The sequence below is a fragment of the Corvus brachyrhynchos genome, unplaced genomic scaffold (genome assembly GCF_000691975.1).
Source record: "Corvus brachyrhynchos isolate BGI_N302 unplaced genomic scaffold, ASM69197v1 scaffold279, whole genome shotgun sequence".
NCBI lineage: Eukaryota > Metazoa > Chordata > Aves > Passeriformes > Corvidae > Corvus > Corvus brachyrhynchos.
The window spans coordinates 4111863-4136052 of NW_008246060.1; the positions used below are offsets into that span (position 1 = coordinate 4111863).

At 40.7% G+C, this 24190-nt stretch overlaps 1 protein-coding gene across 10 annotated transcripts in view; it reads left to right on the top strand.

Annotated features, from left to right (window-relative positions):
- FAM13C (family with sequence similarity 13 member C) overlaps positions 1-24190 on the top strand; it is a 126776-nt gene that overhangs the window by 86350 nt on the left and 16236 nt on the right. For 4 of the 10 annotated variants that reach the window (XM_017746404.1, XM_017746406.1, XM_017746403.1 and 1 more), the window contains 8 exons: positions 1354-1417; positions 7042-7192; positions 7570-7635; positions 12728-12938; positions 13908-14046; positions 15394-15475; positions 17294-17505; positions 22109-22192. In XM_017746404.1, the coding sequence (XP_017601893.1) occupies positions 1354-1417; positions 7042-7192; positions 7570-7635; positions 12728-12938; positions 13908-14046; positions 15394-15475; positions 17294-17505; positions 22109-22192 (1009 nt within the window). The remainder of the gene's footprint in view (positions 1-1353; positions 1418-7041; positions 7193-7569; positions 7636-12727; positions 12939-13907; positions 14047-15393; positions 15476-17293; positions 17506-22108; positions 22193-24190) is intronic. The other 6 variants (XM_017746409.1, XM_017746408.1, XM_017746411.1 and 3 more) reach the window with 2 other exon arrangements.

Consider the following 24190-nt stretch of genomic DNA (forward strand, 5'->3'; position numbering starts at 1 on the left):
CTTTCCTATTAAATTAGTCCTTTTGTTGTTCTCATGACTCATTTCTGTTCCTATGTGAATTGCACATCTTGGATCAGATTTGGAGCCAAGTGGTTGTTCACCCTGGTGTAGCCGTGTCTGGTTTGCTGAGAGAAGTGGCATAGCCATCATTTCAGTCTTTAAATTTCTCATAAATCCAGGAAGAACTACAAAAAACACCTGTGCATTTGTCTGTACTGGTTTTGAGGTCTCTAGAGGCATTTACAGCTACTTGTTTTTGCTGGGATGACTCTGAGCCTGGTAAAATATGAATTATTTTGTGCAGAGGAGTCTGGGTTTTGTGTTGGGTTTGACCACGTCTCTGAGTGAGTCTCTAGGGGCCACAAACTTCACCACCTTTTCAGCACTGAGAAATCTCATTCTCTGAGACAGGTGCAGTTTTCTTGCTTCCCGTGAGTTGAGAGTCAGCTTGTGGTACACCCGTGTCAGGCTCTGACATCACGTGTGGAAAGCCTCAGCTCGTTTTGGGGAAGCACAGAGCAGTGGTGGGAGGCTATGGAGGTTGCTCACTTAATCTGTGGGAAGCTGATTTTAGACTTCAGTTTCATTCCTTGGGGTAGTGAATAATACTAATACTGACACTGGGAGCTGTGTGGGCCACATCTGCCTGGATGGGGCACAGCTCCTTGGTGGCCACAGTCAGAGGGAAGATATTTGCCCCTTACTCATGCAGGGCCTTCCTTTCCTCTTCCCACGTGGAGAAGCAGCAATACACTGAGAGAAAACCAGGGATGTGGACATCTCTGATGGCAGCAAAGTGACAATCACTAGAAAATGGGGACATCTCTCTTGCAGGATTTCCAGGCACCTGGGGCCCTTCTGAAATTTGCAAAAGCAGAAAGCTGAAGACTGGGAACCTGAGATACCATCAAATTGAAATATGAAAAGATTTATTCTTTATGGCTGTGATATGGGAAAACTCTTGTTCCTGATTTAAAGCATGTGGGACACATTCTGCTTAGATTTAAGCATATGTTTGAGTTTTTCTTGGCTTCAACCCTGTTAGCTCACCAAGACACTGATCATGCATCTGTAGAACTTTTTGACATGACAGAGTGAGCCCAGATATTAATGTCATAGTTTCCAGGACTTCATTAACAGTTTAAATGTATTATTTAGGATTCCTGTAAAATCACTCTTGTTTTGAATGGGCTAGAAAATAGAGATGTTACTTTAATAGAAATGCTATTTTTTTACTAAAACAAACTTATTCTGTAATTTGTAAATTATATACACACATAATGAAAAGTTTGAGATATTTGCAGCACAGATAAGCAATCTATTGAATTAATTTTTTAAAATTTTGTTTTGTAGAATAGATCAGAACACAAGCATTTCACCAAAAGAAGCAACTGATCAATTTAACAGCTTAAATGAGGTAAGCTTAACCAAAAATTGAAATATGATGTTATAAATTTTGAGTAGATTTAAAAAAAAAAATTTTTAGGTCTTGGAATAATGTAATTGCTTAATAATCCTAGGTTAGCTTTTCAATGGATCATTGTAGTCATGTTTTTGGAGAGAAGCTTAAAAATGTGATATGAGACTGCTAGAATGGTTTAAAATCTTGAAGCAAGTTATTTTAAAACTTTTTAAAGCCAGCTTTAGACTGCTTTCTGTTTGTGCTCAGAAAAGAATCAAACAGTCAGTATTGACTGAGTGAAAGAACGTCTTTCAAGAACGTTTGATTTTTTCCTCGTATTACAGCTCAAAAGGGTTCATCCGTTAAATATGTTTTGTTCAAAAATAAGGAGTTCTCAAGGTTGCTACATCCTCCATAAATAAACTATGAACAGCGCAATGGAGGCTGAAAGGTGCTCAGGTTGTAAGATGGAAGGAGGGGAGAACTGAAGAGGGGAAGCAAGAGAAGCCAAATAATACCTGAGACACTTGAAACAAGCTGCTTTCACAGGGATTGTGCCAGGAGCACAGTGTGAGGGAAGCACAACAAAGCTGTTTGTGTGATTAGGTTGAACAATGGATGAGCCTGGGCGAGGTCCCCGAAGTCAGCAGTATCGTGGGAGGGGCAGGGGGTAAAGCCAAGCTTTGCAGTTATGCAAAGTGGGAAACCCTATAAAGCATCTCCCCGCACCTGAGGAATCTGCACCCCAGCACAGAGTCCACTCACACTGCAAGGGCAGTGGAGGACACCGGACTTACGCAGGGAGCAGTAGAGATTTTTAGTGTGGGCAAAGACAACACAACAGAAGCAGTGGGAGAAGAGAGCTGGGTGAAGAGAAGCCCATTTCTGACAAATCCTGGGAAAGAAAGCTTTGTTTCCATAATGAGCCAGAGAGCATCTATGTCTATTAATAGATGCCTGACTTTCATTAGGGGAAGACCACAATGCGTCCTTTCAAAGCAATTCAGACCTAATCTTCTCCTTGCAATAAATTGTTTCCTCTGCATTTGTGTCACTGTTGTGCAGCTCACTGTAGCAGATCTCAATGCTGACAGGCAGGGCACATTCAGTGACCAGTACAAGGGAGTACACTCAGCCTCTGCCGAGCCACCTCAGGCCCTGGGAGAAATCATGAAGTTATTGTTTCTTTTGAGAAGCCCCACTCAAATATTCACAGAAGTTTCTGCTTGAAAGCTTCCATTTAAAATCCTTGCAAAAGATTCCTTAAAGGCTAAGATAAAATACTATGGTAAATAAATCAGTGTAAAATATTAAAACCGAGGATTAGATCAGAAATTAAAATAAATTGTTAATAACCAATGAGGAATAAGCAAGGGTTACAACCTGGTGCTTTCTTTTGCAAAATCTTAGATTGTATTGTGTCTCAGGTCTGCTGCAAACCCAAATGGACCTGTGCCATAAGAAAATAAATCCTCTTTCTGGAGTAGAGAAAATGGTGTCTCTCTTCACTGCTCACCCGTGGCATTATGCAGACCCAGGGCATATCTTGTTCTATCTTATTGTTGCTTGTTTGTTCCCCATAAAGGAAGTTCTGAATTGAAAATGTCACATGCCTCAAGGCACAAATATTGCCTTAACGGCTACTGCAGAGATTTATTTATGTCCGCATAAAATGTGCCTATCTTATTTTAACCTGAACTCTCAGATTAAAAAGCTGTTCCAGTGTGACATATAAAAGCATTAATTTCCTTAGAGTGAAAAAACTGAAGGGGGTGAAATTTGCTCAGTTTCTTTCCAATATGAATCACTTCAAAGGCTATTAAATGCTGAAAGCTTGGATTATTCTCCTTCTCTGCCCCAGCCTATTTCATAAATCCAGTAAATCCATCAATAAACTATAATAGAATAGCTGCCTTCCTGTCTGGGAGGCACAGGAGCAGGCCCAAGGGCAGGGTACAGGCATCCTTTTTATTCAGGAACACTGTGTGTGGGTCAGGATGAGATCAGTTTATGCAGAAAGCACCAAGCCTGGGCTTTGCTCCTCATCTCTGCTGTCAGCCTCCTGCCTGAGACTGGGCAGAGCTCAGGGGCACACCTGGGCCTTTTCCCTTTCCCTCAGTTCTTACATTTATCAAACCTTTGGATGTCCACAAGGATGAAACAAAGGATGCTGATAATAGCAATGCTTTATCAGGGAAACAAATTCCTTCTAAGGGCAGGGTCTCTCATTCGTCACATTGTCTTCTGTCAGGCTGTGGCCTCCTGAACATGCTGACCAACACATCCCACAGTGTTGATCCTGCTGGGCATGGCCCCATGCCATGTCAGGGTACTGCCTCTCATTGCCACAGCATTTTGGTGATGAACTGGGAGAATTTGTTCTGTCAGTGTCCCCTTCTCCAGGGGGATTTAACAGTGTGTGGCATTCATCTCTAGATGTAAGAGGTTATCTGTTATCTCAGTAATTCCTTACCCTGAGGCCTCCCCTCTTCATTTTCAATAATCACCGGTTCGAAGGAGCAATGGTCAGTGGAGCCCAGGCTTAGCTGTTTGTGGAGAAGGTGTCTCTATTATAGGTTGAGCTTCCTCTGGGAGTGGCAGTCCTTCTGTACTCCACTTTCTCCAGCAGCCAAAGCTATGACACTTCAGTGACTGTGTTTTCTTAAAGCATTATCAAAAATAATAAATAGGTGAGAAGGACCACACTGTTTCTCTTCCCATCTTCCTCCAGCTTCCTATGAATATCCTTATTTTACTATTGTTTGGAATAATGTACAGTGCTTTTTCTCTAGTGGAATTGGCTTAGCTGAAGATCTGTGAATTGTCAGTTGCTCTAAGAGGACATGAGAAGAGATAAGAAACCTTCGTTCAAGACAATTGTAATTGCTTCTTTTTCACACTTTCAGGATACCCTTCTTAAGAGAAAACAATATGGTTATTTTTCTAAGGCAATTTATGCATCCATTTTAGATATTAATATGTCCTTTCATTTGCATTAGCATGGATCAGGAATTACTACATCAGAAACACTCGTGCTAGGCACCAGAGTGAAGCTGGAATGAGCACCAAATCTGAAGTATTTGAACTGAGCTCTTTAGCTGATATAGAATGCCATAGCTTAAATTACTTCAGTTATACTGGATTTCCATGAGGAGCTTTCTCAAATTGATGATGGTGCCCACCACAGCCTAACTGTTCCCTCTGTGTATTTCAGCTGCTTGCACTGGCTTCTAACATGTTTAGCAACTTCTTTTGACCAGCCACGAGCAGAGGTGGCCCAGTTGGGATCAGGTCTGGCCATGGGAGAGTTGTGAGCAGTGTGTGCTGGTTCTGCCCCAGTGCAGATGTGCTGGCCTTTGTGCTTGGCCTTTGCTCTAAGCCGTGTCTCCTGCCATGTTTTCCTGTAAATTTGTGGTGACTTTTCCTGGATAGTGCAACGTGGCAGTGCCATAACACTCAGATGTGGTTTAGGAGTAAGATGGGGTTGGTGGCACCCTCCAGATTAATCCTCTCCCTGGTGACATCAAAATGATCAAATCTACTTAGTGTTTTTCTCCCTACATTAAATCCCTGTCAAGGGCACACTCATGAAAATAGATAAGGTATTTCTATTATTATTATTATAATAAAATGATTTTTTAAATGTTTTGGCAGTGGCTGGAAATTTGCTATCCATTCACCTTCCCCAGATGGGTGAAAAATATCATTCAGAGCAATCGAATATAAACCAGCTGGTGAATTACAGCATAAGCATTACTGAAGTATAATGCTTAACAGTGTAGTCTCTCAGAATGCTTTTACACTGAACTTCCCATAAATATTAATGTATCATAAGGAATACTGATACAAAGTGAATGTATTTTCTTGAAATGGGATTTTTCTTGTCAAATGCTTGAAGTAACAGTCCGTGAAGGTCAAGTCCTTTTGTCAGATATTCACTTATGTTTTCCTTATTGGCACATTCTTATGGTTTGTCATCTGTGTTCTCCCTAATTTTCATCAGCTGTTCTCATGGTAAGGTCCAGGCTGGGACCAGAGTCCTCACTGATTTGTAACTGGCATAGTCATTGTTTGCTAGATGACATTGATGACTGTAAAATTCTGAATTCTGCCTGTCTGTGATAATTCCACAGCTGCTTTGTTTGGGTTCAGCTGGGATGAGATACAGTGAGAAATGAGGCCTTCCCAAAACAGTGCCATGTGTATGATGCAAGCCAGCACCCTCCCCTTGACAAGGAAATTCACTGCTGTCTGAAAGATTTTTAGGGGCGAGAAGGTTTCTTTAATTTTCCTGAATTCTATAAAAGGAATGAAAATATAAAGGCAGAAAGTCTTCTCTGCTGTTCTTAGACAAACTGGTTTCTTTTTCTTTTTTCTATTTTTTTTTTTTTTACCTAAAGTTATCCTTGGGTTTATAAAAGGAATGCCTTACAACAAAAATAATGCAAAGATGTATTAAACCACTCATTACATAGGTAATATATTGTTACACAAAGGAAATCAGGCCAATAAATGAATGTATTTTTCATTAAATGAATCAATACATTCGTTTCAGGTATTTGACAGAGTGGGGAAAGGAGTTTTCAAGGTATAAATTTGAGGAATTTTTTTTCTCTTGCAACGCAGATTATTTTCTTCAGAAAATGCCCTTCATAAATATGTACCACTAGAATGACTTAATGTTATACGTACATTCTGTGTGTGTCAGCTGTGTGGTTATTAGGACTGCCTTGTGTGGTTTTGTTTTATGTTTTAAGCTGTATTTCCCTTGAGATGGGGGAGCTGAATTCGTGGGGTGTGGGGAGTGACTCATTTTGCCCAGTCAGATGGTGATTAGGGCTTTCACAGCATTTACATCACAGCGAGATGCTTGTGTCAAATCGTGCAGCTCAGTACTGCATGCAGCATTCAAAATTCAAATCAGAGATGGACCACGCATGGCACAGAGGCTGGAAGGGATGTGATAGATAAGTGTCACTGTCACTGACTTGCCTGCAGCCAGTGACAATGATGTGTTGATACCACCTTTGCAGCCAGTGACAATGGTGTGTTGATTTCACCTTTGCAGCAGATCACAACTGATCTACTGCCCTGTAGAACCGGCAGCAGCCTACATAAAAGCCGTGTCTACATAACGAAGTATCTCTAAAGCAGCCAATTAAAAGATCTCTCTCCCAAGAATCCCATGAGTGAGCGTGTTCTCAGTAACTCTTTGTTCACTGCTGTGTACTGCTCTCACAGGCTGGAGAGGGAGATTTGATTTTTTATGAATGGTAAATGGGGAGGGACATAATGTCATCAGATCGTGATGTCAGCCCAATGAATGAAATACTTCCTTAATGTATTGCTTCAAGCCCAAGAAGAGGGACACCATCTCAGTTTGGCTTTCTAGAATAAATCGTCTTTTGCTGACAAAGTCGTCTTTCCCACGTGCCATGAATAATCCATGTAAATTGGGACTTAAATAACCAGGAGTCAAGAAACTCGTGGAATAGTGCACGTTTGTTCTCCCCACGTCCTCCTGGAGCTGGCAGTGGAACACCCCTTTGCCGGCGCTGCCGATGGGCTCCAGGAGTTGAAGAGCAATTGCTGATCCCTGTTGTTCTCTACCCAGCCCAATGTTCTGCTTTTGTCTGCAGAATTCTTTGTTGAAGCTGCAAGCCCTGGAAACCGATCTGTGCTCTGCGTTTCTGCCAGCCCAGGAGGAAACTCCCCAGCTGCCGGCACCCAAGGACACAGCCCTTTCTCCAGCCCAGAGCAGCGTGCAAGCTGATGGGGCCAGTTGTGGAGGTAAGCGAGCGTGCCATGATGTGTTCTCATTTGCAATTATAAAAAAGCCTTGTGACTTGCACTTTAAAATCAGGCTTGCAGCCCTCTGGGAAACAGTGCAGAGCTAATGCAAAGCACCATTTCCTCCTGCAAACGCTGTGTAATGTAAAAAGGGGTGATACCTGATAAAAGAACGGAAATTAATGGCTGTAACCCTCTGATTTTCTGAGAGGGAATTTTCCTTTTCAGACAGGTTTTAAGAATCCCAATTCTTTTATTTTTAGTTTTAATCTGTTATTTTTTCCCAAGTAAATTTACGCTCTTTACTTCCTATGTCTGTATTGTGTGAGATCACCTGCCATATCATGTAATTCTATTTTTGTCATTCTTTTTGTCAGAGCAATATCACTTCATTTCTCCTATTATTGATTTTAATTTAATGCATCAGCAGAGAGATAGCGAAGGTGAGTTTTACAGCATGTGGATTTTAATCATTCATGATCCTGTATTATTACCCAGCTGGGGAAACTGTGGTGTGTTATCTCTCCCTCTTCCCTCAATATGGAAATAAATAGCCCTAAGGCTCAGCACTATTTTTGTCAATTCATAGCTTGTAGTCACAGGGCTGGCAGAGTCGTGATGCTCAATAGAAGAGGAGTCACTGCTCGTGAAAAATAGGTCAGAGACAGTATGACTAATACATCTCACAGACAAGTGACATGAATACACAAATACCTAAATCGTGCACCATGTATGGTTCAAATGAAGGCAGGTAGGTCAGTAATCCCTTCACAATTGATGTTTCATATAACATATAAATAATAATAAGAAGAAGAATAAAATGTGGGTTCAGAAGAACTTATTTTAGGAGCTGCTTGCTCAGCGTTTTCAGCAAGAAATAAGATTGAGTTATGTATCAAAAAGAAAAAATCTCACAGATGATACTGTTCTACTAAAAAATTCCAAAGTTTGAGGCTGGCATTGCAAAATTAAGGAACAATGTATGGAGAAGTCAGATTATTATAAAGATGAAGGATTGTAAAAATGCTCACTGTCCTGGGTTTTAGTTAACAAAAGAGAATGCCAGGCAAATACCTTAATAGCTCTTGGATACAGGTATGGAGCCTGGACTGGGGCTAACCTTGGTGTGGATCTGAAGCAGAGACAGGTCTCATTTGTGTGCTGCATAGGCAGAGACGTTCTGCAGCTCATCCAAAATCTGCACTGATTCCTTTCCTTTGTGGCAGGGTGGGGTTTTACTCCTTTCCCAGTAGTTTGCTGCATTATTTTGTTCTGGTGGTTTCATAGGTCATTGTTAGGATGGTTCCTAATTGTTCCCCTTACTTACTTTTTGCTGTTTTGATTGGAGATTTTCTTTTTATTCATGCTGGTAGTGACCCCTGCTTCCAATGCCCTCTCTACTCCTATTTCCCCTCTGCAGCCACATGGGGAAATGTTGCATGATGTAGCATTTCTCTCACACAGTTTCAGAGCATGCTCTGCCACTCCAGCAGTCCAAATTCGTGCTTCAGTTAAAGCTTATCTATTTAATGGGTTTTATTCTGTTTACTAACTTGCCATTTTGCACAGACAGAGCTGGTCCTAATTCTGTCTCTTAAATTACTACTGAAATCTTCTGATGCGTTGAGCTGTCACATGGGACTACTGGCTGTTTGAGCTCCACCTCGGATGGAAGTCCAGGGTTTGTACCAGGCTGAGAAGAGAGTTTCTAGAGGATGTACCATATATGCTCCATCTCTAGTTACCAGCCTTTCCTCAGTGAATCAGGCAAAACAAACACAATTCTTTCGTTTGCCTCCCAGTCAACAAAAATTAGAAAAGTGTACATCATATGTATAGAGAATGAAGACAGAACAGCCCAGTAAGATGACAGGGTGCTTCAGGATGCAGATTTTAAGGGGATGAACAGTAACTTATCTCTGAGCAAAGTCAGTTTACTTTTGAATATGTGAAAACTGAATTAAAGTTGCCAAAGTGAGATCATAAAGAATTGTGAGGGGTGCATAAGCAAGTTTTTTAAAAGGGTAAATATAGAAAATTAGGGTGTAATTTCTGTAACTTTTGGTTATGAAATTACATCAAATATGTGCCTGCAGCAGTGAGCAGCTGAACCCGACTACAGGAAGTTTTAAATTACTTTTAAATTAAAAATCCTGATAGAAGCAATCATGTAATGCGTTTAGGGCTGAACACACTCTCTCTACTTATTATTTTTTCTATACAAGAAATTTGTGTGTATTATTGTTTTACTTGAACAATATCACAGGCATAAGTACAGACTTGTGCCATAGGACTTGCTGTCATATGAAGTCCACATGCTGAACCATGCTGCAGATCATCAGATACTAGAAGTTGACTTTAATTCATGTGGTGGTCCCCTGTCAGTACTAAGCTGGGTGGAGTAGATGAGATGGAATAGATGCTATGGGGCAACCCAGTGGCTTGGGTAGAGGTGGCTTTAATTTCCAGTTTTGGCAAAAAATAGAGGCTAAAATTAGACCAGGCACATGAAGACAGGTAGAACTTTGGTCTGTTCATGGGCTACTTGTAGGATAATGTTGAGTGTCTTGTTTGGGATCTACACAGAACTGGAATCAGGATGATGGCCTTAAGTGTTAATAAAAATGGGGTTTGTTAGAACTTGTCATCACCCTGAGATGTCCCACTAGAATGGTAATTGTGCCACTGAAAAGAATCAGTCTGAATTATTTGCTGACCACTTCTGACCATTTGGTAGTAAATTAACGCACTTCTAGTAGGTTTGGAACGAAACCCTTTCCTGGGCTACACCAAAATTGCACCAGTGTTCAAGCCTTGCAGAGCTTTCTGTCAGAAGGCCCTGGTGCCAAGGAAATGGAAGTGCCCTGCCCTTTGAGAAATATTCCCAAATTTATACATCATGCAGGTTTTCTCCCTTTCATTTGCTAGGAGAATAAATGAACTTCCTTGAACTTTGTGTGCTTGGTTTTACACTGGAGCTGCAGCAGCCACTACTTGTCCTTTGCATTTAACTTCCAGGAGTGCTTAGTCTTGAATGTGTGCATTTCTTCCATTTCTGAGACTGGGCTGAGCCTATAAAATTGTCTGGTTGTAGATGTCAGGGGGAGCAAATACCTGTGACCATATGGTTTATCAGTGATACAGCCTGTCTCCTGCAAGAAGAGCATTTCTAGGAAATCAGAGTTCAAATGTTGGAAAGTTATTTCCTTCACCTATCACACACAGACTGCCTGATCTTTTTATCACATTGTTTTCCTTTCACAGTGAGGGCACTGTTACTGAATACGACTATAAAATAATTTATTCCTTGTAACAACAGAACATGAAAAACTCTGCAACTGTTCTTAGTCAACCTATTTCACAGTGATTATGTGTTTCTTGAAGTTCAGAGATGGTGAAATTAAAGCAAGGGAAGCCAGGTTCTTCTCACTGACAATACTGTTCTTCAGAAAAAACCAACCCAGCAACAACAGATCAAAACCCAATCAAAGGTATTCATTTTTAAAAGTCTTACAGGGTAAGGAAAGAGTACTTTCCAAAAAGAGAGAACACTTTTGTTTGCAGAACATCAATTATTCTAGCCATTGTCACTCCCAGGACTTGTCAGTGCTCTACCTGTGCTTCTCCCTGGTGCCTGCCTGGGGGTCTCTCTGTGGGAGGATTTGAATCTCGTACAAGATTTAGGAGATTTGGGTGCTGCTCTGGTATTTTGGAGAGCTGAATTTGACCTACAGAGTATGAAGTACTCAGAGGAAGGATGCAAGGTTAGAATTAATAATCAACTAGATTGTCTCATTGTGAAAATGCTTAATGTAATTATAATTGATGATGCTGTTAAAAGTAGATGAACTTATAAATACAAGAGTCACGTGTAACTTTTGCTTGACAGACTAAACTGTGATTATACAATATACAATAGGATTTTTTTTGTTGTCTGTAAAGCAAAAGCAGTTGGATAGTGCCCAATAAAATTAAATTTAAGCCATCGTAACTACTATTTTTTAGATAAACAATGGGTTTTTTGTTGCCATTCAGAGCTGGCTTTTCCCCACCGTCCCAGTGCACCAGTAGGGATTTGCAGTTTTGGTATCTGTTGGGAAGAGGGCAAATAAAATGTACTAAAAGGTTCCATTAAAATCCTGAAAGAAATACTCACTCAGCATGGGAATGTCATGTCCCAGGTGCAAAGGAGAAAATCGAAAGAAAGTGAAGGTGAAAGAACTTACCTAAACTTGCCAGTTCTTCTGAGACTAAATCCATGTACAGTTGTTTTTCCGTGCAGTTTTAGACTTCCAGTGAATAAAAAGATTCTGTGAAATGTATTAGGATGCATGACATACAGCAAATATAATACTGGTTAGAACTGACACACATGCTGCCTGGAAATGTGAAATAATAGATATAAATTAAAAGGCTGTATATATGAATGGGTTTAGAAAAAACCAATAACCTAGCTGGTGTAAAATATTATGTACCGTGGAAACTGCTGTAAGGGAACCTGAGTCAGAGCACAAACTTTGCTTTAGCAAAGCAAGAGAGAGAACTTTTGGAAAAGAATTTTTATGAGATTGTGGAGTTTCTCCCTAGAAAGTTTAATCTGTTTTAAATCCCAATCATCTGATGGCAAAAATATTGATTAGGTTAGATCATCCTCATCCATTTCAACTACTGAGGGTGAGGAAGAAGATTCAATGAATATTCTCTTCAGTGTGCTCAGGTACAGCACAGTGAAGATGAACCCCTGATATTCTGTAGGTAGGCAATGTAATGTGCCTTTTTTTTTCATGCTACCCATAAACAGAACCTGTGCAATGAGGCTCATCAATTCCTACCTTTTCTAGCTTGACCATTACTATAAAACAGATGTTGCCTTTTGAGGCACCTGAGGTGAGGTTTGTATTTGCAGTCTAAGACATTGTTGACATTGTACCACTCCTCCAAGGAGCAGCCACTGCCCACGACCTCGAGTAAATAAATTGAATGTTCTTGGTGGTGGTTGTTATTTTCATAATTTGTGTTCTTTGAGCCAAGGGTCTGTTACTGCAAAGCTGAAAAAAATCCTGCAGGATGCTGCAAGCAGCCCTGGAGGTTCTTAGCACCAGGACATATTATGTTTTTGACCTTCCTTTCTCTTCACCAAGGGAATAAATAATAAATCACAAAATTAAACTTATTGTGGACACTCATTGTCTTCTTCAGGAATGTGGCTTTCAAAAGCAAACAGATCTATGAAAATATAAGTAATGCTTCTATTCTGGGAAACTCTCCATCTTTACTTCATAGTTTATAAATACACCCACCCACCTCCTCCTGTGGAACTCAAAAAGGATTTATGTTAAGCCAGTGACAGTACTTCTATTTTCTCATCCTCAGTGCTATGTCCACCCTGCATGCAACACTTTGCTGATCTGTTTGCTGTTCACTTTGAATACTTATGCTTGGAATACTTTTGTAAGGATAGATTTTTATTGACCTAGGGAGCTCAACCCCATGTGAGTGACCCTCAGTCCACACTGATTTATACTTTCTTTCTAGAGCCTGTGCCAGCCCACAGGGACTGGCAGAATGACATGGAGAGCAGCCCACAGGAGCATCACTCCCTAGGGACCAGCCGACTGCTGTATCACATCACAGATGGAGACAATCCTCTCTTGTCACCACGCTGCTCTATCTTTAGCCAAAGCCAGAGATTTAATCTAGACACAGAGTCTGCCCCTTCTCCACCAAGTGCTCAACCTTTCATGATGTAAGAAAATCTATTTTAATTCCTATGTATTTTTAAACCTTTTTCTGCAATCCACAACCTTTGACTCTACGTGGGGCATTTTTAGTCATTGTTGCTTCATAAAAAGGAAATTTTCATATTGTGGCATATTTTGACACAGATAATTTGCAGCATCAGAAATAGCAACAAGTCTTTCCTCAGTTATAACAGTGTATAATATTGTTTGAAGTCTTCGTTAATTATAGTTAGCAAAGACAGTTTTAAATGTCAGTTAGTAATTAGTCTGACGAGTGAACAGAAGATAGACAGGGCTATCAAGGTATGATATTGAAAAATTCAGCTGTAATTGAACTAGAGCTCGAGTGACTGATGAGAGGTGACAGTGTCATAAATCATATGAACAGTCCATGTATGCGATTTCCAGAAACCAAGCTTGAGTTTCAGAGAGAAATCAAACTTCCTTAAAAGCTCATATACAGAGCTTTAGCTTCAGCTGCATACGGATAATAATCAGCTCTATTGACTTGCAACTGTAAATAATCAGAAACCAAACTGTCTTCAAAATGATAATGTTTATTCCCAGTAATAAAAAACTCCCTGAGCTTACTTCTACAAATCATGTCACCACAGTCTCCTGTTGTACTTGGAAGACTTGTGAATAAAGGTGTGGGTGTTAAATGAAAATACTGGATCAGGCTTTTGCCTACTAGATTAATTTTTTGAAATATATTCATAGATCCCAAGTTTAATTAAAAAAAAAGAGAAAATGAAAGACAGATGGTGAACCCATTAGAATACCCTAGGGGTACCTTCAAGCAAAAGCAATTATTTTATGCTTACTTTGTAAAACTAAGCTGTCTCTATCCTGTGAAAGAATAGAATAGCCATGAATTCTTCAGTGCTAACTAAGTGTTAAGCGTGCCTGAAAACAAGGCATGGTCCATTACAGCCAGCTCTTAGATCCCACAGCTTTGCTTTCGGCTTTTGCAGGCCAAGAAGTTCTTCTAGATGTAGCTGTGAAGACTGCAAAGAACCACAGACAGTAACACAACTTACCAAGCATCTTCAGAGCCTTAAAAGAAAAATTAGGAAGTATGAAGAAAAGTTTGAGCAAGAAAAAAAATACCTGGTAAGACAATAATTGAAAAGGAAAATACTCCAAAAGGGAGGCAAGGATCCCAGTGTATTTAAACATTCAAAACAATGTGAGATAGGGTATTTCTGATAAAATGAAATAGGAAAAACTTCAGCGAGGGAATAACTTTTCAGCATCTTTCAGTGTATGCAGTAGTTCTGAGACTAATTTACATTTTCTTTGGATTACCCTTGTTGTAAAATACCCATCTTTGAGAAGTGTGAATCAGTGAAACACGGCTGACCGGCTTGTGAAATAAAATGGTGCAAAAGATGAAAAGCTACTTATTCACTTTGTAGGAGTCATTTGGTTGGAAACTTGTTCTGCTGTGCAGATTCCTTCATTCAGGCAGACTCCTGTAAACCTCCAAAGCCTGGGGCTCAGTTGAAGCTGATGGCAAAAATCGGAGAAATAAAACTTGTGGGGGTTATCTGAGGTCAGTGGTGAGCACTGTGCTGGGAATTGTGCAGTATAAGAATATCAAAATGTGCCTGATGCTCAGGATGTGTACAACATGAAACAGGGAAGTTTGTGACATTTTCTGACTCTATTAAAATTAAGCAAATTATGTATTACCTTGTAATCCCATTAATAACTGAAAACTTAAACTTGTGAACTGTATGGCCCTGTGGTCATCTATGCTCCTAGGAGCACAATTTCATACCTAAACAACCCTCTAACTATGGCCAGAAAAGAAATTATTTCAGAAGCTTGATTTTGCAAAACTGTTTTGCCATTTTAATTATCTGAGTTCTGAAGATTCAGTGTAAATTCACTTTAATTTGGAGGCAATTTCTAAATGCAAAAAACCCCCCTGATATACAAAGCCTTTGTTGTTTGTTTCTTTTGAAATCACTCTTGCACGGGATTTTTCATTTGATTAATTAAGCAGGTCAGTTGAAATTTTTAAAATGCTGTTTCCCAAGAGAATCCCTGTCCTGAAGCAAGGGCTTATTCCTGCAGGGGACAGAGAGCTTCAGTTACCCTCCTGGAAATCACTTAGGAACTTGACTAAAATTAGGTATTTGATCAATCCTTTTGAAGTCACTGAGATTATTTATCCAATTAGTCAGAGATTGAAACGTTCATTGCTGGGTTTTTTTGGGGATCAGAGACATGACACTGAGATCCTTGTAGCACTGTGTCACAACGGGGAGAGCTAAGCCATGACAAATTAATGCCATGATCAAGCCAGATGCTCTGCATGACACTGATAGAGTGCAGTCGGAACTCCGGACATTTTGTAGCATACTGGGGGTAGGGAGGGTTTTATCTGTGTGATCCTTTTACTGTCAGCTCCTTCTGTTTCTTTACATTCTTTCCATTTTCCTTTGCGTTCAGCCTTCGCATGGTGACAAGACTTCCAATCCTGAAGTTCTGAAGTGGATGAATGCTTTGGCCAAAGGTCGGAAGCAGCTCAAAGGTACATAATAGCTGGTTGTGTCCCTTTGTTGCTGAAGCTTTTGGAAGTGGGAGTGTACCTGGAACATTTTAAAGTCAGCTTTGTAACCTCACTGCTCTGCTTATTTTTCACAGTGCGCGGCAATAAGTGTCCCAATGGCAACAAAGATATTATGTGATATGACTTACCTTGATTCCTGAAAGCAGGGATTAAAGTGAGCCAGTTCAACCTTCATACCAAGGCTAGAAAGGGGAAGGGGGAAAAGCCATCGTCTCTCCCTCATCATTACAAACATTCATGCAAAGGGTGATGGTATTCTGTCTACTTTTATGAGAGTCTGAAACACAGAAGTTAAAAGTTTCCTTCTAATAGCACAAATGTAGGTGCAAATCTTTCTTTAAAACTGAGGATACACATCTTTAAGGATTTTATTTATTTTGATCATAAAACCAGGTCTTTCCTTGATATTAAATTTGGCCTTGAGGGTCAGGTTTTGCCCTTGACTGTCTGCATACCAGTCCATTAATGTCTGTGGGCGTATCACATGCTTTCCCTTGGGGAGTCTGTAGTCAAGACTGATTGATTATTTTTAAAGGCTATTTATAATTTATCTAATTTTTTTTTTGCCCTGTTATAAATGGATTCTCACTACTAAATAAATTGTATTATTATCTTTCATTTCTGTTCTGGATATAGCTAATAATATAGATATAGAGGACGTGATTGTGGTAAATAAAGAAATAGAAACCCATCTTTCAGTAAATTTCTTCTGGAAAGTTCTCCCTTGAGTACTATCCTGTATGATTACTAGACGAAGATGATGATTATTATTGTCACAAGTATTATATCCCCTTGAACTCTGAGTTGCAAATTGAGGAAGGGCAAATGAGAAGAAATGGCCAATACACATGGTTACATTTCTGAAAATTGTAGCTCTGACTCAACCCTTGCTTCTCCTATCCAGAGGGTCTGGCTTTCATAGATCTGCCTCACTTTCACACCCCAAATGCCTCAATCCTGTGACAACCCTTGATTTTTATTATCCTGAATAATGGCACTGCTTTCAAGTGAAGCCAGATCCATGAGGTTAACATGATAAGTACAATTGCAATGGAAAACACTCAAATGCCTGTAGGTCCTTCTTCAAGTATGCAAGGCTTGTCTATCCTTTCTAACTCTATGGGTTTACTAAAAATTACTGGTTTTCACCACAAAACTGGCCTATATCCTCAGACTGTCACAGCTAAAAAATTATGTTACTGTTTCTGCATGGATTTCAACAAATTTAACACAGTTGGAGACATCAATCTCCTGCCTTGCCCAAGGTCCTTCACCAGACAGGCGTATGCTTGGAACGAAGTCTGGTTTTATGGGAGCTAATTCAGATTTTAATTCAATTTCCTTGTTGCTCTGTGCAGGTCCCTCGAGCTCCAGGGGCTTTGGCTGGGTGTCAAGTTAATACAGTCACACACTTTATCACATCCACGCAGGCGGCTGACTGGGAAGCTTCTGTCTTCTGCTGGGGTGCTCAGGTGTTCTTCTGCCAAGGAAAGTCATTTAAGAAAGTGGCTGCTTCTCCTTGTGAGGGCCACTTGAGCAACCTGGCTGGCATGGCAGTGTGGCCTCTGGAAGGGGAAGGGACAGTTTAAATTGCTCTAGGGAGCAAAAGATGTTACATGCTAAAGGGAGGCAGAATTACTTTCCTACATGTGTGTGGTACGATAATAATTGTGTGCAAGAAGCAGGAAAGTTTTGGTGTGTTTTTTCCTAGTAGTGTCAGAGGAAACTGCTTTGCAAATATTTCTATTCTATTTATTTGCCATGCAATTTGCCTTTCAGAGCTGAAATTCAGAATGTCGGAAGTGCAAAACTGTAGCTCCACAGCGCCCCAAAGAAATGAGCACAGTGAAAGCAGTGGGACCTCTAAAGAGGCTGGCACACAGGAGGCCACAAGCATGGAACCAGCTCCCTCCGTGGAGGAAACCATGGACAGTGTGTTGAGACGACTGAAGGAGAAAAGGCAACACTTCAACCTTCCTGAGACTATTAAGGTATTTAAGAAGCATGGCTGTTCCCTCAGAACTTTCTCACCTGAGGCAGATACTGGTGTGTGGCTGGCTCAGGGTGTGCACATCCTCTGTCTGCTGGCGCTGCAGTGCATTTTCTCTGTAGTGAGGTGGGAGCTCTAGTGCAGCTTCCTGAAGTGACTCTTCTGAGAAGAGTTGCTCAGGTGCAGAGGTGCAGAAGGCTTTTTCAAGCAGTGCTAATCATTTTTTGCTCAGAGATGCACATGTGAATCTGTTTGCCAGGCACTGCTGGACCCTGCCAGCAGTGTGAGAGACTTGAGGCTGTGTGCCCAGAACTGCATATCCTGGTGTACTGAAGATGGTGACAGCACAGGCACCCTGAGTCCACAGAAACTGTGTGACTAAAAACATTCCTGAAGATATTTTGATGATAAAGGTCCCCTCTCAGCTGAGAAATGCTAAAGCCTCTGCACAGTCAGTAGCATGCACTGAGGTGACAGGGACAGCACAACCACCCAGACTGCTTTGCTCTCCTGACCTTGTATGTTTGTGCTGATCCTGACTCTGCTCTTCCACGTTCTCAATTTCTCTTCTGAATGTAGGAGTAATAGTCTGTGAAACGTGATTGCTTGGCTGGGAAATTAGTTTTTGTTTTAAAATTAGTACATATATTAAAATTTAGCTGTGCCTTCACATTCCTGGCACACTATAGGGTTCTCTAAAACAATACGTACCCCCCAAACCCCCACTTTTCAGGGGGCTGTTTTTGCTGTCAGATGATGTTGCTGTCCTGATGCCATTACAGCCAAGCAAGACAATTCTGCCCTCAAAGGTACCTAAAATCCAAATGTTGACAGTAAGGTCTAGACTTTGGCTGGTGAACAAAAAAGGGGAAGGGGTGAGAGGGTGAAGAATTAAATGCTAAACTATGTGAGAACTAAGAAATTATTCGGAGTGGATTTCAGTAGCAGAGCGTACCCAGCAGAGATAATTTTTAATTTTTGTTTTGCTTCTATTCTTGGTTCTTAAACAACCAGTTGCTAAATAAAAACCAGGACTGTGCATAACAATGCCATGCTTCTCAGATCTTGAGCTCTGCATACATGACTGATTTTTCAATTGTTTCTTTTTATATGCTACTTTTTTATAAAGAAAAATTAAATTGAAAAAGAGTTTCATAACCAGAAAACAAAAAAAGGCAACAAAACCTTGCTGTTCTGCATATAGTCCTAAAATACCAACAGTGCAGACTGTAGGATAATATTTTCAGTCATTAATTTTTTTTTTATTAATGGAGTGAGATCAGATGACACCAAAACAGATGCCTGTGAGGAAATCCTGTCCAAAAAACTTTCTTATAAAAGTAAGTTGGGTGTGGGTATCTGTCCCACTCATTTTTCAATTTTTTGGACTTCTGATTTTCCAAGAAAACCTTCTAAATCTGTGATATAGCAGCGCTGACTTGAAATGTTCTCACAGACAATGAAGCAATGTAAATTAAATGTTTGCACATGACAATATATTTTTTTTTAAAAATCTTATTAATTTTCTTCTTGTTTTCTTGTGGAGAGAACTTGTGTTGTGAAAACTATCTGTTAGCAAAGGTGCTTGGTAATAGTTATCCAAAAGTGCTGGGGAACAGAGGCTTGAGCAGGAATAACATGAAATCAATTTGATCTATTTCAAAATGGTATATTTTAGTAGCTCCCTAAGCATAACATTAAAAAGATTGGATTTTGATTATGAGTCATCCTGGACTTTTGGGGGAGAGTGAGATTTGTGGCACTAACGATGTGAAATGAATCAAGGATATCTGTGGTAACAGCAAAGATCAAAGGCTTCATTTCAGCTACAAACAACTTTGTTGTTACTGTAGATATATTTTATGTGCAACATTTTGTTTTCTATATAACATTTAGATCCTGCACTAGAATCTGAGCTAGATTAATAGTAAGCTAAATAGCAGCTAAACGTTTCTTTTTTGATATTTAGTTATTTTGAGCAAAGATAGCATTTCCATAACAGCCTGCCAAGTTCTCCCCTGAAGGTCACTGTGGAAAGCCTCTAAAGCCTTGCTGAAACACAAATGAGAGAATGTGTGTCCTTAGAAAGGTGCAGAGTAAAATCCCAGTATGTCTAAAGAGCACAAACCACAAGATCTGAATAGGAAACAGCAGAATGTGGTTTCCAGAACAAAACACCCCTCTTGCAAACAAGCCTGTGAGTAAAGGTATTGAATGAGAAGGCACAGAGAAAATTGGGGTTGGCCTGTGAATGGCTCAGTAACCCACAAAGGAGTGAGCACTTGTTACACTTGTTACACTTGTTTGTGTCACTAGCTCCTTGTGCAGGGAGATGGTGATTTATGTAATGGCTCACCTTGGGTTTAGGTACAAGGCTTTAGAAAAAAATAAAGATTAAGAGCATGAATGTAGGAGTTCAGGAGACAAAAGGCAAACAAACACACTTCGAATCGTAGTACTCAAAAAGGTGCACCAAATCCCCCCAAAAACAAACCCAAGACCCAGCTCCCAACTTTGAATCCAGTCCGAGTGTTCGGTGGCTGGGCTGCGATTGCTGCCTCGGTGCCCTGGGCGGGCAGCAGCTCCGTGCTGCCCAGCTCTGGCTCACCAGCCCTTCCCAGCGGGATAGGCTCGGAGCTGGCCTGACCTCGGCTGACGGGAACTGGCACCGCTCTATGGAGGTGTCATGGCACTCGTCGCCTTTCTTTAAACTTTTTCTTTCTAATTTTGTGTTAAATGCTGCTTTGTAATGAGCCACCACACATCCCCTAGTGGCAGACTAAGGCCCTGGGAACCTGACTCTGTGCCTGCAGGGAAACAAAGCACTGCCTTTGACAGGGTCCAGGCAGGCCCAGCCCTCACTGGACTGTCTGTTCTTCTGTCCCCAGAGTTTGTATTTTCTGTCTGGAAAAACAACACTGAGCTTGAAGGCATAAGCATGCAGGGAACAGAACAGACTAGTAAAGGAGATAACTGTATACAGCATTTTGTGTGCCTCTGTTCCAAGTTATGAAAACCAAACTACTACCTTATCTTTAGGTGAAGTCCCCCTTTTCTTTCTTCATATGTGGCAAACTTTTGCCTTCTGTTTGAATGTTTGCAGCCTGTCCCCCAAGGCTTTTTTCAGACTGGTTCCCTTTATGTATCTGTTTTCTCATCACTGACCCACTTCACTTCATCTTCTCCTTGGCTATGAAGCAGTGTTTCTATTTAATTATCATTGAATTTTCTGCTGCTGTATGTAGCCTACAGTCCTAAGATGTCTCAGACAATTCTGCAGTTTGTGACTCCAGCTGCCTTCTCTGATTTTGAAATTATCAGCTGTTTCAAACTTAGCTGAATACCAACCTGTCTTGAGATTGCTAATAAAAGGAGCTAATGAAATAGGCTCAAATGCTAAGCCCTGTTGAGATCGTTTCTCTTGCGTAAAATCAATATTAATGATCACCCCATTTCTTCCTAACCATTCAGCTGCTCCAGCCTTAATAGTTTTTGAAAGAATTAACCTTGTATTAATTGCAGAACTAGCAATAAATAAACAAATTAGCTAATTTATAATACTCCTGCATTCTAGTTAGCAGCTCATCTTTTAACATGAATGACAGACGATTTTACAGTGATTAACTCATGCAGACCTTTTAGGAAAATGTGGTTAGCAGTTCTGATTAATGGCTCTGTGCTGTTTTTGCGTTTGAGCATCAAACAAAATAGGTTTTGCTCCTCTTGAAGTTAATAGCAAGGTGCTCTAATATTAGAAGGGTGTCACTTCTTCAAGGCTCGATATATTTTTAAAAGTAGGGTCCAATTAGTGAAAGCATTTCTCCAAGTTGTCACTAAAAGCTGCCTCGTCATCAGCTTTCTGCAGAAAGGTCCCCTGTATGTGTGTGCCCCCGAGTCCAGGGTTCTTCACATCACTTCATCTCCCCCACACCTCTGAACACTGGGCCCTAGTTCAGGCAGCTCCATTGTGATCTGGCAGAGACTGTGGGAAATGACATTCACTTCATGTGCTCCTTCCTTGGTGTTCTGGCCCAGGTGAAATTACGCAGGTGTCAGGAGCAGATCTTGCTGGGGAAAGGGAGGAGACAAATACCTGTTACATGGTGTGCTCCCCACAGCAGACACCTGTACAAATACTGGTCATTCACCAACACTGAGAAATCGGTGTTCTTTTGGTACCAGTGATTCATATTGCAATTTTTGAACAGATATAAGCTATTTACCATGAATGGGTTGGGTTTGCATTGCTGAATCTTTCTGTTCTATATTCCTTATCAGCCAAGGCAAATCTATCTCTCTTTCTTAATGAATAATTAAAAAGTTGAGGAATGTCCTCTCTGCATTCTTCCATGTTTCTGAGTACTTTATCTAGAATGGTGGTTGTTCTCATTTTTTGCAACTAAACATATTTAATATATACGTAATGTAATTTTGGACTCTTTTCTTGCTAAATTAATGCCAAATCCCCATTGACCTCAGTGCAGACAGAAATAGAATTCATTATTAATGTTTATCTGGGAAGAAGAGATTATTAAACAGATATGTACCTGTACCCATGTCATGAAATCCTGACTCACAATCTTATAAATAACTTTTTCAAATAGGATATGACAAAAAAGCAAATGGCTTTGGAAAAAATCAATCTTCAGAAATGTCTACTATATTTTGAGAGTATTCATGGACAACCTGTAAGTATGCCATGGAAAAATAGATAAATTAAAAATTATCTAACATCTCTAACCAATATTTTTGGACTGGTATATTAAATATATTTAGATGAATTTTACACAGTTAACATAATTTTAGTTATTTCAAACTAATTTTCAGGTTTAAATGTTATTGCCTGATACTGATGAATTTGGTTTATATGTCAGAAATTAAAGTAAAATAAAAAGTGGCTCTGTATCTCTCTTCATGATTGAAAAATGCAGGATTTGATGATTAAGTTGGAAGATTACATATTCACAGCAGATTGGCTCTGCTATCATGTATGATTAGAATGCTTATCAGCTGAGGAAGGTTTTATATAGGGCACCATCCGAGACATGAACTACAAAATCACATGACCTGACATATGTGTTTTGCCTTTACTACACAGCAGGACTTAAACTCTTAATTAAAACCACTTCAAGGGACTCCTTTGCTGAATGTAGATGCAAACCAAAAAAATGCCTTAGTTGGTGAGATGATGATTTGAAAATTTGTCTACACAGCTCAGGAACTTCTTTTTGATATCACTGTCTGTATTCTTGTGACTGTCTCTGTTTCTGGATAGTAGTAGTTGTGGTAGAGGAAAAGGGAACTGGACCAGCATTTGTCCAAAAATATGTCAGCTGTTAAAAGTATGATCTGATTCTGATCCCATTTTTGTTCATCTTCTTTGGGCTTGGAATGAGAGCTGAGGGATGGAGTGAGTATACAAGAAGGGTATGAAGAACTTATGCTTCCTAAGAAGGAAAACAAAAAAGAAATTATTTGTGCTATGTAGAGGTAAGAGACTTGATTCAGAGACAGAAAAGAGAATACCAGGGCACCTTTGTAGCACAGGGTTCAGAGAGGATGTTTTTTCTCAGGGCTGAAGCAGCTCTCTAACAGCAGCACTGAAACACAGTGGAATGTGCTGGGGCTGATACGTGCCCAGCTGATGTCTGGTGTGGCTCAGCACCATCTTTATCCAGACTTACCTGAACAAGGCCAGAAAGAGGCCACTGACCAGGTTTAAAGCAAAACCCGATCTATTCTGGCTTGTTTGGCATTCCCTGGAGCCCTTATGTGTAGTAGTTAAATGGAACATGACGCCTGGGGAAGAGAAGTGGCCTGGCTGGAATGGGCAAGCCCTAACACTCTGCAGTGAAGTGTGGCTCTAGAAGTGGTCCCTAAGCACTCCATCAGCCAGACACGTGCAGTGACACCACTCTGGGTTTGCCTACTGTCCCCCTTGCTCCTGCTCACCAGGCATTTGTCTGTCTGAGCAGCTCTGGGCTATTGTCTGTGCTGTCAGCCAGTATGTGTCTCTTCAGACCTGCCATGTGTTCACTCATCTGAGCGGGTACACCTGGGCCTCTCTGCAGTGCCAAGAATCAGTGAAATTGCACCCAGAGGGTGCTCATAGGTGTGGGAGCTGATGAGCAGAGGCTGATGGTGGACAAGTGTGCACATGACCCTGTCTGGACATTTCATCAGGGAGGAAAATGTTACTTTGGCGGGGGGAGGGGTGTGGTGGTGTGGTTGGTTGGTTGCAGGGGTGTTGTCTTGTTTTCTTTTCCTTGAGGAATTTGCTAATTTTTTTTCCCCCCTTAATGCAGTAAGTCAACCTAGACCACAGCTAGTTTCCCTAAGGTTTATTTTTGTATTTTTGAACATTTGTGGCTGGACCAGGCTCTTAACACCTGATTTAAAATAATATTCTCTTCCAAATCCATGCTTCAAGTGCTCATGGAAGACTTAGAACAAAGTAAATGAGCAGATGGTAAATCCCAGCTGTGGAAGGCAGCTCTGGTGAGGAATGCATGGAGCAATCCTGCGTGGAGCCAGCCCCATGTGCAGGCTGCAGAGCCGTGTTCTTGGCACTCTCCATCCCGCTGGGCCCATGAGTGTATTGTCCCAGGCAGGCTGAGGCACTCCTGCTGCTGTCATCACAGCTAAGGAGGTGAGCTGGCAACGCAAGGCACAGCAGCAGCACATCT